The sequence below is a fragment of the Anabas testudineus genome, chromosome 9, assembly GCF_900324465.2.
Source record: "Anabas testudineus chromosome 9, fAnaTes1.2, whole genome shotgun sequence".
Classification (NCBI taxonomy): Eukaryota; Metazoa; Chordata; class Actinopteri; order Anabantiformes; family Anabantidae; genus Anabas; species Anabas testudineus.
The window spans coordinates 8,635,996-8,649,474 of record NC_046618.1 but is presented as its reverse complement, the minus strand read 5'-3'; the positions used below and the strand labels follow the sequence as shown (position 1 = coordinate 8,649,474).

General features: G+C 39.6%; 1 protein-coding gene across 1 annotated transcript; it reads right to left on the bottom strand.

The window, feature by feature from the left end:
* Positions 1-258: 258 nt before the first annotated feature.
* On the bottom strand, positions 259-13,451 carry LOC113150629 (glutamine--fructose-6-phosphate aminotransferase [isomerizing] 1-like). The gene is given in 20 exon segments (XM_026343212.1): positions 259-2,120; positions 2,999-3,160; positions 3,453-3,620; positions 3,896-4,023; positions 4,805-4,919; positions 7,014-7,171; positions 7,496-7,616; positions 7,802-7,899; positions 8,310-8,405; positions 9,933-10,096; positions 10,216-10,343; positions 10,345-10,392; positions 10,394-10,496; positions 10,579-10,640; positions 10,728-10,862; positions 10,947-11,005; positions 11,130-11,255; positions 11,382-11,489; positions 11,969-12,076; positions 13,445-13,451. Coding segments are annotated over 20 exon segments (2,139 nt in total). The 3' UTR covers positions 259-2,075.
* Between the last annotated feature and the right edge of the window lie 28 nt (positions 13,452-13,479).

Genomic DNA, 13,479 nt, shown 5'->3' with positions numbered 1-13,479 from the left:
TTCACCTTACTGACGGTGTGTGGTTACTGGACACAGCTGCTCCACCTGGGATCACTCTGACCTCTTTGTATATAATGTACATAAAACTAACTAAAATAATCTGTAAACTTTTATTATTCTATTAATCTGTTTCTACCAGCTGTATTTTATTTTTAATAAAATTGTTAAATGCTAACTATCTGGTCTAGTCCTAACGGAGCATCAGTACTTCAGGATGTATGGGTCCACCACAATCACCTCAGACACTTTCACAAAAGAGAAATATAACACTTTATTGCAGCAGTTCACTAATAGTGTCCCACTCCCTCAGTAACCCATCAGTACCTATGCAAGTTAGAAAAGTACCTGTAACAACATTATCCTTATATATTTTTTTAAAACATTTCACTAGCTCCATCTTTTTTGTTTTGTTTTGTTTTTTTTTGGGGGGGGGGGTCCAAGTTAAGGCTTGACTTTAAATTCAAGATAAATCTCTTTAAACCTAAAACATGAAAATGAAGAAAAGAAAATCAGCAGCTTCCATTTCTTTACTCGACAACCTCACTCGTTCCTTGGCCTTTGAAACAAAGAAAATTGGGATCAGTCTCACACAGCTGGCATATCACTTTCTGACCTGAATAAATATTTACGTTATGTCGTGTAACTGTGTGAATGCACCCTTTAGGTCTCCAAGAGTCTTTCATACCACACACTCTACCAGTATCTGTACACATAGCTACAAAACACAAGCTGAACATATAAAATAAGTTTTGGTTTACAATGTCGTGGTAAAGATATTTGGTTTGACAGATTGACACATTTTGAGGGACCATCATATTCAGTTTTAGAGGATCCTTTGTTCAAAGAGTAACTTAAATCATAGAAAAAATTAGTTGTTTTAAGGAAATGAAATAAATAATATAACACAAGGAAAGAAATAATAGCTACAAATGGTCCCAACATTACAATAGTCATGGTTGCAGGGTGTAGGATGGCACCTGGGTGCAAATTCTACATCAGGTTAGTGACTTCATCTCACTTGAATTACTTCAGATTATAGCTTTAATGTAAACTGGAGACCACAAATGACTGGTAAGGTCTCTAAATGAGGTTAAAGAGGTCAACACAAGAATCAAAACTAGACTGTGCACAAAGAGCGTTATATGAAGAATATGACATACAGAGAACAGAGAAAGCAGAAACAGTGCATGGTAACAAAACATCTTTCCCTGTGGCGTAGAAGGCTCAGTACCCGAGGCTTGTTCTCATTAACAGAGTGGACAGTGTTTGAAATCTGGAACACTAAGTTTATAAACAAGGATAAGCTTTTATAATGTAGTCAAGACATTTTTACACAGTAGTGTATTCACAACTTTTCTGTGATCTAACTTATACTGCCCCTGCAGTAAGTTGTGTGTCCTCAGAAGCAAGTCCAAGATTGAAACCGAGGCAAAGCTGGCAAACTGCACTGTAATTATGAAGAAGCGTTGACCTGTGGCTTGGAATGATTTAAGACTGTCATTTACTTCAACTGTAAAGACACTTCAAATGATTAGCTGCCAAAGAAAAATACCCCAACTAAACTACAAATCATTGCACTACAGAAGGAAAAAAGAAGAGCCAGTGAGGTCTTTAAACCCCAACTTCTGTCAGTCAACTGCTTAAACATCAGCTCCCAGAGAGACTAATCAGCATAAAATAAACAGGGAGCGTTTGCTCACAAGTTTTGAGCACGAAAGCACATAAATTCAGATGGTCAGTGACTGCTGCTACAAATTCACAAACCCAAAGCGAGAGATAAAAGTATTTCAGTGCCTGCCCAGACCCTGCAACCACAGACGTTCCTGTCTGACTTCTATAACAACAATATAGCGATGAGGCCAAAGGTTTCTCAGAAAATAGATAGTGAGATACAGTTAATATGCAACAGTGAAATACATTACTGTTGAGCAGAAGATTGCATTAAAAAGAGCTGTGACACGAGACACAAACGGAACACTGTCTTGTCTTTGTTCCTGCGTACAGATGCTGCCTTGCCATCTGTGTTTGAATGTGTGTCGGCCAGGCTTTTCTTGTTAGGTGATGACTGGTGTGGTTCACTCTACGGTTACAGACTTGGCCAGGTTTCTTGGACAGTCCACCTGTATTTAAACAGAAGAAAGGCCTTTACCACATGGCGAACAACAGTTAAGGTTAAACAACAAATATAGGGCTTCTGCTGTTGAATAAATGCTGTCACATTATCAAGTATGTATTTTAACCAAATTTAACATAACTTGGACAATCGAGCTGTGTACACATAAATGTTTGTTTCTCTGTGAATAATCATTGACGTAATAACAAGAGGCAAAAGGCTGCACTGTCAGGACATATTTCTGAAGTGAAGTGTTTGAAAGGTAGCATCAACACTTGCTATATTTACATGCTGTACTTCAGTTCAGCTCCTTACTTTACCCTTCAAAGCCGTTTTAACAGTAAGCTGACTTTAAAATCGGAGAAAATGATCTTATATGATTACAGCTGTTTTACTGATCCAGTACTAACAATAGTTGGTCTACAAGTCTCAGGTTGTGCACAGACAATAGTGTTCACATGTAATTGTAATCCTTTCACAAACAGCAGCTTCTGTATCAGTATCAACTTCACTAGTGCTCTGAGTTAAGAGGTTTGCATGCTTGGACTCAAAATTAGGTTACTTGTTTAAATGAGTCAGAACACTAATCTGGAACAATGTAAACACTGCATGTTGTTTGTTTCTAGTGCTGGTTCTTAGTGTGCATCTCTGCACAGCAGTCCAGAGATGCACACGCATCTTTTGGAAAATTCACCTCTTAAAAAATCTGTTCACTTGAACACTTAACTTTATTTTCCAAAGTGAAGTGTAGAAGAAAAAACATGCACATCACTAATACTGGAGATTTTAAGTTGGAGTGAAGACGACAGATGAAAAAGGTGGAGATAAGAGGGAAAAGTCTGGTAAACACTAGGTTACCGCTGAGTCTAAGAGGACAGTACTCACATCGTAACCTCGGAGGACAGCCAGATGGAAGGACAGCAGCTGCAGGGGGATGACACTAAGGATGCCCTGTAGGCAGTCCACACAGTGGGGAACTTTGATGGTGCGGCTGGAGTTCTTGATAGTCTCGTAATCGTCTTTGTCACAGACCACAATAGGACGGCCCTGTGAAAACGAAGATATTAAATAGAAAGTACATCATCTAGCAACTACAAAAGCTGGGGACTAAAAATTAACCTAACATGCTAAATGTGCAGGGGCCACCAAATGTTTAGTTGTCAGTTGATTTCTCGTGTGAAACACTGTGTGTACTGAGCATTTTTGTGGATAAATAGGTCATTTGGTTTTAGTGCTGCAACAACTCATTTAAAACCACACCCTAATTTGACTACAAAACATATCAACAATAATTAAATATCCCTACATTCAAATTTCGAGCTAGGTTTATAGAACTTACCTGGCGGGCAACAACTTGCTGCAGGGCGTTCTGACATTTGGTGTAGGTGTGGTCTCTCATGATGATCATGATAACTGGCATGAGTTTATCCACCAAGGCTAGCGGACCATGTTTCAGTTCCCCGGCCAGGATGCCCTCTGAATGCATGTACGTGATCTCTTTGATTTTCTAAACAAAATGAACATCACTTGAGAAAAACTAAGCTTAGGTTGCAGCTATTACCGTTTTCAAAACATAACATCTCAGTCTATCTTGGTCCTACTACCAAGTTCTACTTCTTTCTTTAGACACAGATGTAAAATGAAAGGAGTATCAGTTTAAAAATAGTAGAGTTAAAAAAATTGCAGTCAAGTCACTCAAGAGACACATCATGCATAAAATCATAAATAAAACTGTTTAAACATCTGACAAAACTAGCAGAAAAGAGGGTTGTGCTTGCTCACCAGCGCTCCTTCTAGACAGGTGGCATAATGGTAGCCTCTGCCCATGATCAGTACACTCTTCTGTTGGTACAGCTCTGTTGCCAACTTCTGGATCTCATCATCTAAACTGAGGACCTCTTTAATCAGATCTAGTGCATAAGAAAAAGCAGATACAATTTTTAAGTTTTTTTTCCCCCAAAATTGGACCCAAACCTTAAAAACCTGTTTAAAATAGTGCAAACAAGCTTCTGCAGTCACATACAGCAGCAAGACAATTTTAATTTTGTGGTTTTTGGGCATTCATTTGTCATAAAACATGATCTGATCTTTATCTAAGTTAAGAGAATAAACAAATATAATGTTCCTAAAATAACAACACAAAACATTCGGATCCTTCATGTCTTTATTGAGAACCACCATAAAAACCTCAAAGTGCTTATAGAAAAAGTTTTTTATGGTGGTTCTCAATCAAGACATGGAAGATCAGAATTCCTTCTGTGTTATTATTTTTATTTAGTTAATACTCTTGACTTAGAAGATTAGATAATGTTTTATGACAAATTAGAAAACCATGAAATTCCAAAAGGTTCACATACTTTTTCTTCACTGTATTAGAACCTGGATTGAGTCAGCCCAGCATGTTGGGCAGGGAGGAGCAGAGTGGCCAGACATTCCTCATTAGTTTACCATTAGGGAAATGCCATCATATGCTTTAAATCCAGAGATGCACGCAAGGGACCCTCGTCCCCCACTCCTCCTCCTTTAAGATGATTTTTTTTTTTTTTTTTTTTTTTAACTAAAACAAAACTGAAACAGACCTTGGATATATCTTATCGTTGCTCTGAGACCTAGTTTTCAAATTTTGTACATTTGAATCTCACATACAATCAGGATTACATAGGTAGAATAAGGGCCTGTGGTTTGAATTACCTGGAAGCACTCTCAGGCCCTGGATTATCTCACGGCGTCTGGGCTGCATGGAAATTCTGTCATCGCACATTAACAGTGCAAACATGATCAGGGCCACAAACTGACTGGTGTAAGCCTGCAGAGCAAAAACACAATGCATATGTAATTTGCAGCAGCATTTTATTGAGAGTTAGAACTGTACAGGTTCTGGGTCAACTTTTAAATTTTAATTACTTTTCTTAACTGATTTATAAAGTGAATGACTGTCCAACAAGCTACGCATGAATGAAGAACTCATCATAAAACTACTCCTGGATGTAGCTTTGATGCTGTTGTGATAATATAGTAGTTTTCTGTTCTGCAGCATATTACTGAAACTGAAAAGCAGCAACCCAACTCATGATCTGGGCAAAGAAGAGTTTGTGCTTCGCATCTGCTTGATTCTACAACCACGCTCAACTACGAAAGATGCAGTTGAGCTCTGTTAAGCTAGTGCTGCTCATCCTGGAAACTTTGAACACAACATCACAACACAGAGCACACTCTCTGATCATTCTGGAAATGTCACTGCTTAAAACCTCAGCCATCCGAGACGCGATGCCTGTCGTCATCACCGCCTACTTTCTCTCCCTTTTCCTTCATCTCCGAGCATGTATGGAGACCTTCCATGCCCATATGGGAGATTTAATCAGTGTTCAAGTGAAGCCAAGTAATTTCACAGGACCCTCCGGACTAAGAAATGCCAGTGTTTGGGGCCAAGAAAATGGCTGTAAAACCTTTACACTGTTTTTTTCCCCTGACAGAATGCTAACCACACTCCCTCAGAACTCTGACAATCTGTGCTGTCAGCTCAGATGTGGCAACATAATAATCCACACAGTAAACTGTGGGGTATTTTCTTTGTACTAACTTTTAAGTGTTTTTCATGTGGAACATGCCTACAAAAGTGACCACCTTATGCACAACTTAAACATTAACAAACGTCTCTCAAACTAAACAGCAGTGCACAACAAGCTATAACTTTTAAAAAGAGCTTTGTCAATTCCTAATGGATATTGTACTGGATGTTGAACATCTGGCAGGATTTGCCTTTTAATAACATTAAAGAACTTCGTCTCAAGTCTCAAATTACTCCACAAATCTTGAATGTTACCATAGGAGTTGGAAAAAAGACCTAGAATTTTTCCTTCTTCTTAAGTTAACAGAAATTTAACAAATATTTCATGAAACAGAGAAAATCAAGGTCAAGTGTTTGAATTTTGAGCCATGTAGCAGTTGGGTGCGATATACGTTCTCCAATGATTGGATGAGCTGGGTTGCCTAGCATTTGGTTTAGCTGGGTGTGGGTGTGTGGCCCAGCCAGCCAAGCAGTAAATGATGGCGTCTCTAAGGCGTGCTCTGGGGCTTTGGAGCAGAACAAGAGACACTGATCCAAGCTGAAGGGCTGGGCCAAGCAGCGACCTGCTCCACTCTTTCTCTCTGTCCTCACTGGCTAAGGATGGGGCTCCATTACTTTTCTGCTCCGAGTCCAAAGTGGCTAATACTTGTTTTTTTTTTTTAGATAGAGAGAAAAGGAATAAAGGCAGAAAGCCAAGGACCCTTCTTAACACGGGTTAAGATAACAATATCACACTTCTTCAATTCTCTGTGGGATCGGAGTGGAGGAAAACGTCAGATTCCATGAGGCGGGACCAGACTCACGATGAAGTATTCATCTGGGTTTAATTGAGTCAACGGGTGTTGAGTTCATTTATGAGATGATGCAACAATCTGGTCTGCAGTTACTTCAAGCTTATTATATTAAGGTCGATTCTCCCCCAAAAAATGAAATATGCGTCTTTTTAAATTATGTGCACTAACTAACCCTTAGTTGAGTCCCAGAGTGATACAAATGAATGCAGTAGGTACAGTTTCAGCCTGTTGTTACAGGCTTAAACCTCTGCAGAACATTTTATTTTGGTCTCTATAGACCCTGGTTAAAAGTTATCAGAGGATCATAAATTCACACAAAAATGCTGACATAGCTTTTTTTTTTTGGATAAACCATTTACCCTGGCTGCTGATGGAAGCACAACATAGATATTTTCCAGATATTCCAGACATCATTCACAATAGAAGATGGTGATGAGTAAGTGCACTGTTTCCAAAAATGTTAAATATTTCCCAAGGTCATAAAAGATAAAGTCATGACAGCTGAGAGTTAGTCAGAGCAGTGGCTGTCATGGTTTACCTTGGTGCTGGCTACTCCAACCTCTGGCCCAGCATTGATGTGAACTCCACAGTCAGTCTCTCTGGAGATGGAGCTTCCCACTGTGTTGGTGATGCCCACTGTAAGAGCGCCTCTCTCCTTACAGTAGCGCAGAGCCAAGAGGCTGTCAGCAGTCTCCCCTGTAGGATTGACAGCAGTAGAAACCATAGCAGCTTATGCAACGCAACATGTCACAAAATGATGCTGATTTATTAGTCTGTTAAGAAATGGCTTTTACAACATGCAGAGTCCGATTTGAAACAGCAACACAAAACCACAAAGTTCACCACAGACATCCAACGCTTCAGCAGAGTACTGTATGTACAGAAAACTCAACTGCAGATCAATGACTTGCTAACTTGCTAAACTTAAGTAGAGCACAAAGAGTGAAATAAATAGTTGCTCTTCCAGATTGAAAGTGGAGGGCAAATGGGGAATCTGCACAAGATCACTGGCCTACCCACCTGACTGGCTAATAAAGAAGCACACATCATCTCGGAAGACGGGTGTGTTTCTGTCCAGGAAGTCGCTGGCCAGCTCCACCATGACAGGGAGCTCGGTTAGCTCCTCCAGCACCTGACGGGTCTGGAAAAAAGCAAGGAGAACTGCTTAGCAAAAGATTCTTAAAACAAGATGCAAGCATACAAACCTCACACACCTGTGCAGACAAGACATTTCTGATAGTCCAATTGATTTATGGTGGATGGAAAAACAGGTCTGTGACACAAAGAAACAAAAAAAACAAAACTGTTAGATTAGTGGTTACTCACCGCTACTCCAGCATGGTAACTGGTGCCGCAGGCAATGAGAATAAGTCGCCGACATCTCTGGATCTCTTTGATGTGGTCCTTCAATCCTCCCAGAGTCACTGAAAAGCAAGTCAAACAGGTAATTCATCATTCTGCACCATAATTTTCCACCTCATTAGAGGACACAAAGACAGAATTAATAAACACAATCATTGACAAGGTATTGCTACACATTCAGCTTCTTTAAATATATGCAAATGTGTTTATTTTATTTGTGTACGAAGGTAACAAGCACACATTACTGCTCGAAGGGGACCTTTAGCACTGCTTGTTTTAAGGCAGATTATTCATGATTATTATGACATGTAATGACACACCAGCAGCTATAACAATGGATGAAGGTTTTTAAAATCTCTGCAGTCCTTGAGTTATAAAGGGTGTAACATGTCACAGGCTGAAAAAAGTGCATTTATAGGAATCTTATTGCAGCAATAATCCTTTATAAAAACCACAAAGATACTTCTCAAACCTGTGTTGTTGTCAAAGTTGATTCTCCCTCTCATAGTGTTGACCACAGACTCTGGCTGCTCAAAGATCTCCTTCTGCATGAAGGAACTGTAGTTGCCTATGGTGTAAGGATCAGATATAAATGGATCATTTCCAGCCAAGCAAAAAACATGTAAATGCCTCTTAAGAACATAGTGATGCACATTTTATAAAGTGATAATCAGGCTGTCCTGGAAATGTAGAGCATTACTGTAATTTTACTGCTTTACTAACATATTCAGAGCCACAGCTTGAAGCCATCCCTTACATGAAGGAAAACAAATATGAGACATCAGGGAGATAGTGTTTTTCCATCAATTACAAACAGTAAAATATGCAAGTGTTTTTTCACCCTGCCTCCAAAGCAATTTAGGTCATGTGAATTAGGTTATTCAGCAGAAAGGCTCCAGAAACTGAGAGAGGAGAGAAGCTGAGTAATGACAGGACCACAAAGGAATGTCGAGTGCAGCCAACATCAGTTCACCTCTGCCCTCTGCTGGATTACTGAGGAAGAGGCAAATAAAATATCCACATTTATATTGGGTGAATAGTGTAAGAAATGTCACCCTTTTACCTTCCAATGCCCCTTTGAAAAGCACTGCAGTAGCACAATGAAAACTATTATTAATTTGTCCAACCATTGTGACAAGTTTTTTTTAACTACTTAATACAATGTCACAGATTCAGCAACTAAAATATCTGTCATACTAAGTTATTTCAAGAAATGTATAAATGAAATGCAGCCATTATCACCTTAAAAAAATATTTAGCCATTTTGAGAAATACATTTATTAACTTTTTGACTGATAACGCTCTCTGGTTCTGGTACAGGTCTAAATCTAAAACAACTTGTAGTTGCTGGTTCATTTAGCTGGGTGCAAAAACGCCTACAGCTACTCTGGCTCTGTCCAAAGGTCATAACCATCACATAAGTCTATGAACTGTTTAATAATAACAACAACAATTATTAATGTTATTTATTTATCTATCTTATTTTTCTATCTAGCAGTGGATGTCGATACCTTCTAAAGTAGTCAGGCTCGTTCTGTACTAAGCTAACTGGCTGCTGGTTATAGACAAAACAACAAAAACCAGTCCCACTACATACCAAGCACACTTTGTGTAAATTCAGGCACTGATAGCGAAGGTGAAATCAGGAGCCATTATAATGACAGTGGCATTCCTGGGGTGGAGCTGCTAGTGAAGCAGCAGGTTGTAGCTATCTGGATGAAATGTATTCAAATATGTTTTTGAGAGGCTGTCTCTCCTTCCTTCTTTCCTTCCTTGCAGGAACACACTGATCACACAGTTACAGTCACACCTGCCTAGTACAAGCATAGTTTGACATTAATCAGTCTAAGCAGCTCCACTGGAGCTAAGAATTTGAACCATTACCAATCTCGGGCTCACTTTGCTAACCTTTATCCTCCACAGAATCAAAGACTGGATGTTAAAAACCAGTTAAACTACATAAGTAGGCTGTCTTCCATTAAGACTCACAATAATAACAGGGTACATGACAAAATGGTAGAATACCAGTCATACATTTTCCAATAGTCAGGAGTAAATATGACAAAAATACTTTCGCCCAATACCCATCACTCACCCTTCATTATCTGCTGTAGTTCCATCTGCAAGGTCTGGATAGCGCGGGCTGGGTAGTCTCCAGTCTTCCGCTTTATCCTGTGGATGGACAACCGACCATCCATCACAGCAGCCACATCGTCGTCTTCCAAAAAGATCACCCTGTTTGTGTGCTCAATCACTGCACTGTTATGACAAAATAGACCAAAAACAATATTAGACGTGATTTCAACTTGACTAACTGTGGAGCATACGTCAAGGAGGATTTGGAGTTGTGAAAGGTGAATGCAAAGGTATCAGCTTACCTTGCGTCAGAGGCAAAGTAGTACTCCACGGCTTTCTCATCTACAGGGAACAGACAGGTGTCCTGATCTGTCCTGGGTAGGGCACTGCAGCTTTTCTTGTCTTTACCAGCTGAGAAAACAGAAAAGAAACTGGGCCTCAGTCACACAGATCCAATTACATGTAGACAAATTACAAAAACAAAAATACAAACTTGAACTTACAGGAGCGGTAAAGCACAGGAATGTGATCTGTGGACAGCTTGTGATCACTACGTACTCCAATCAGCAGAGGACTTCCCCTCCTGTACAACAGCAATTAATAAGTCAATAAAAAACTTAATCTGCAATAATGACAAACGTCTGACAGCATTAGTGGGAGTCTACCTTGTGCCAACTGCCTCTCCAGGGTAGTGAACACTTTTAAATACCAGGGCAAAAGCTCCCTCCTGACAAGTAGAAGAACAAACACTTCAGACAGGACCTTTTATTTATGATCATTTCAGGAGCAGCAGTGTGCACGAGCAGGTCTTTACCAGCTGCTGAGTCACCCTTTCTACGAGGGTGGCAAAATTGATGTCGTCACTTTCCCGGTTGTCGTACATGTACTTCACCAGTTTGGCGATGGTCTCTGTATCAGTCTCTGATTCAAACTCATAGCCTTTGCTCTCCTGTGAAGACAGAGTGAGAGTATTGTCTGTTAATCAGAATGATTGAAAGATGTGTGGAATAGTTCATAAAATATATTTGTTTACCAGAAATTTTCTCAGGTCTTTGTAGTTGGTGATAATTCCATTATGAATGACGATGAACTCTGCAGATATTAAAGATAGTTCAGGCCAAAACAACAAGAACAACAAAAACAACAGACTTAGCTGTTGTGGTAAAACATTTAGCTGTGTGGGGCGAGTGAGCATTCTCTCTTTAAAACAACTGACCATTGCTCTTGTCAGACCTCTGTGGATGGCTGTTGACTGGGCTTGGCACACCATGAGTAGCCCAGCGGGTGTGAGCAATGCCGAGGTGAACATCAAACTCCACGTCCAGGTCAATATCCTGCTGCTCTAAAGGTCAAACAAACAGAACCCAATACAGACAATATTAAGAATCTTAACAGTATACTAAATGACAAATCATGGCCTCAATTGTTAGTAACTGATTAATGTCATGTGAAGAACAGCTCAGCTTACTGTTTATTTCCTCATCAAGAGCCTTCACTTTTCCACGTTGCTTAATCAGTTGAATAGACTTGGCATTTGACTCCCACTCTTTGCCGTTACCCCCATCAATTCCCACACCTACCAAAATTAAACAAAAAAGAAAAAAGGAATCACAAAACTTAAATTATGGTATTAATACCATTGGCAAGTCATGTCCAGAGAAGAGTAATATAACGATATATGATGATACACTAAACTAGTACATGCAATAGTCATGTAGGCCTACGTAAAATTCAAATGGACCTAACACACAATAAATTAGCTCCACAGGTGGTGCAATAAATGTATCAGCAAGGTGACAACGGGTGGACAATCAAGTGAACATTAGTCTTGTATGTGTTCCTAACCCATTAATGCAAATCAACAAACATTGAGGGTGGTTGACACAGGCAATTCTTACGCTTTATTGGTTTTAAAGTAGACACACTAAACACTGTCAGCAATACTGACTTGTTTTTTTTAGAATAACAGTCCTGCAGTCACACAGTAGGGGGACAGTGAAGGAAAAGGTCCTGATCTACAGAGTTGGTGATATGCATCTTTTCTATCTTTCTCACCAGCTGAGTCGTAGCCTCTGTATTCCAGGCGTCGCAGACCCTTGAGGAGGATCTCAAGGATGTCACGACGAGTCCTTGGCACATGGTAGTTGAGATAAGCAAAAATTCCTGTGGGGGAAAAAATAAAATCCAAGATTCAGAACTGTGTTTTCTCTATAAAGAATTTCAGCACACAAAAATATATTTAAATTACTTCAACTTCTTACAAAATCCTAGTAATCCAGCTGCCACCTTACAAACACATTTAGTTTAATACTGTCTATAAAGGTGTAATCATGATATAGGGGAACAAATTGTAAAGTAACAAATCTCAAGCAAGATTTTTTTGTTTTGTCCAAGAACTGTATACATTAGAACTTCACATTTAAACAATTATGCCAAAAGAAATGTGTGTCTATCATTAAAGAGCCTTACAGTGTCAGTACTACTTGAAACATTTTGACAGATCTGACATTGTACAGACAACCATCATTATACGACATTTCCTTCTGCAAACATTTTGTTGGGGGGTAGAAAGATAACCCTGTTACACAGCTAAGCACAGACTAATAAATGCAAATGTAGAGCCAGGCAGCAGCCACACTCAACAGAGCATACATTCAAAACAGTAGGTAATGGAGAGAGGCAGCAAAGGGCAACTCACCGAGGAAAAGTGCTGCAAACTATAAATCACTAAGAAAATGGTTTAATAACAAGAGTAACTATTAACTTGGATAAAGTAACATCTTATTGTTCCAGTAGAGATAAACTAAAAGGCACTTTACGATGACGAGTCTGTCTGGTTTGATTGGTGTGCTCAGATTACAGTGACAGTGATTGGAGACAGATCGGTTTTTAGTCACAGATGCGGGAGTGAAGGAGACAATGTGTGACAGTGACACGTACCAGAAAGCCCCTTAACTACATTTCCCACTATGATAATGGACAAAGACAGCATCTCAATCGATATTTTACTTGTCCAGGAACAACATGCGAGTCTGCGCTAGACTACAGTTTAAACATAACTTCGATGTTAAAATCACAGCTAATCCAACAATTTAGATGAACAAATCGAAATGACAGAGCAGTAGCTAGTCGGTGAAAAGTTACAGGATGGGCGTAACGTAATGTCACCGCAATCCATGTTAACGCAAACTGTCTGGCGGTAGCAGGAAGCAAACAGGTTATCGATTAACTGTAACTCCTCCACGTCTTCCTGTCGAGCTGCAGTTTGTCATCTTTACTCATTAAACCCACAGACAGCATGTCCATTAAACTGAAAGTGGCAGGCTTATATTTTGCTAGCTAACAGGAACGCTAGCTCTAGCTAGCTAACGATAGCGTTACGTTAGCTGATTTCACCTGACTTGCGCTTTTACAATGACACTAGCGATGCTAGCAATATTTTAGATTTTGTTCACTTGCCGTCCTGGCAAATGGTAAACAACACACGTTTCTCTCTAAATAATACAAATGTAGAATATATTCAGTACTCACCACACATGTCTGTAGCTGCGCTGCCTAGTTACAAC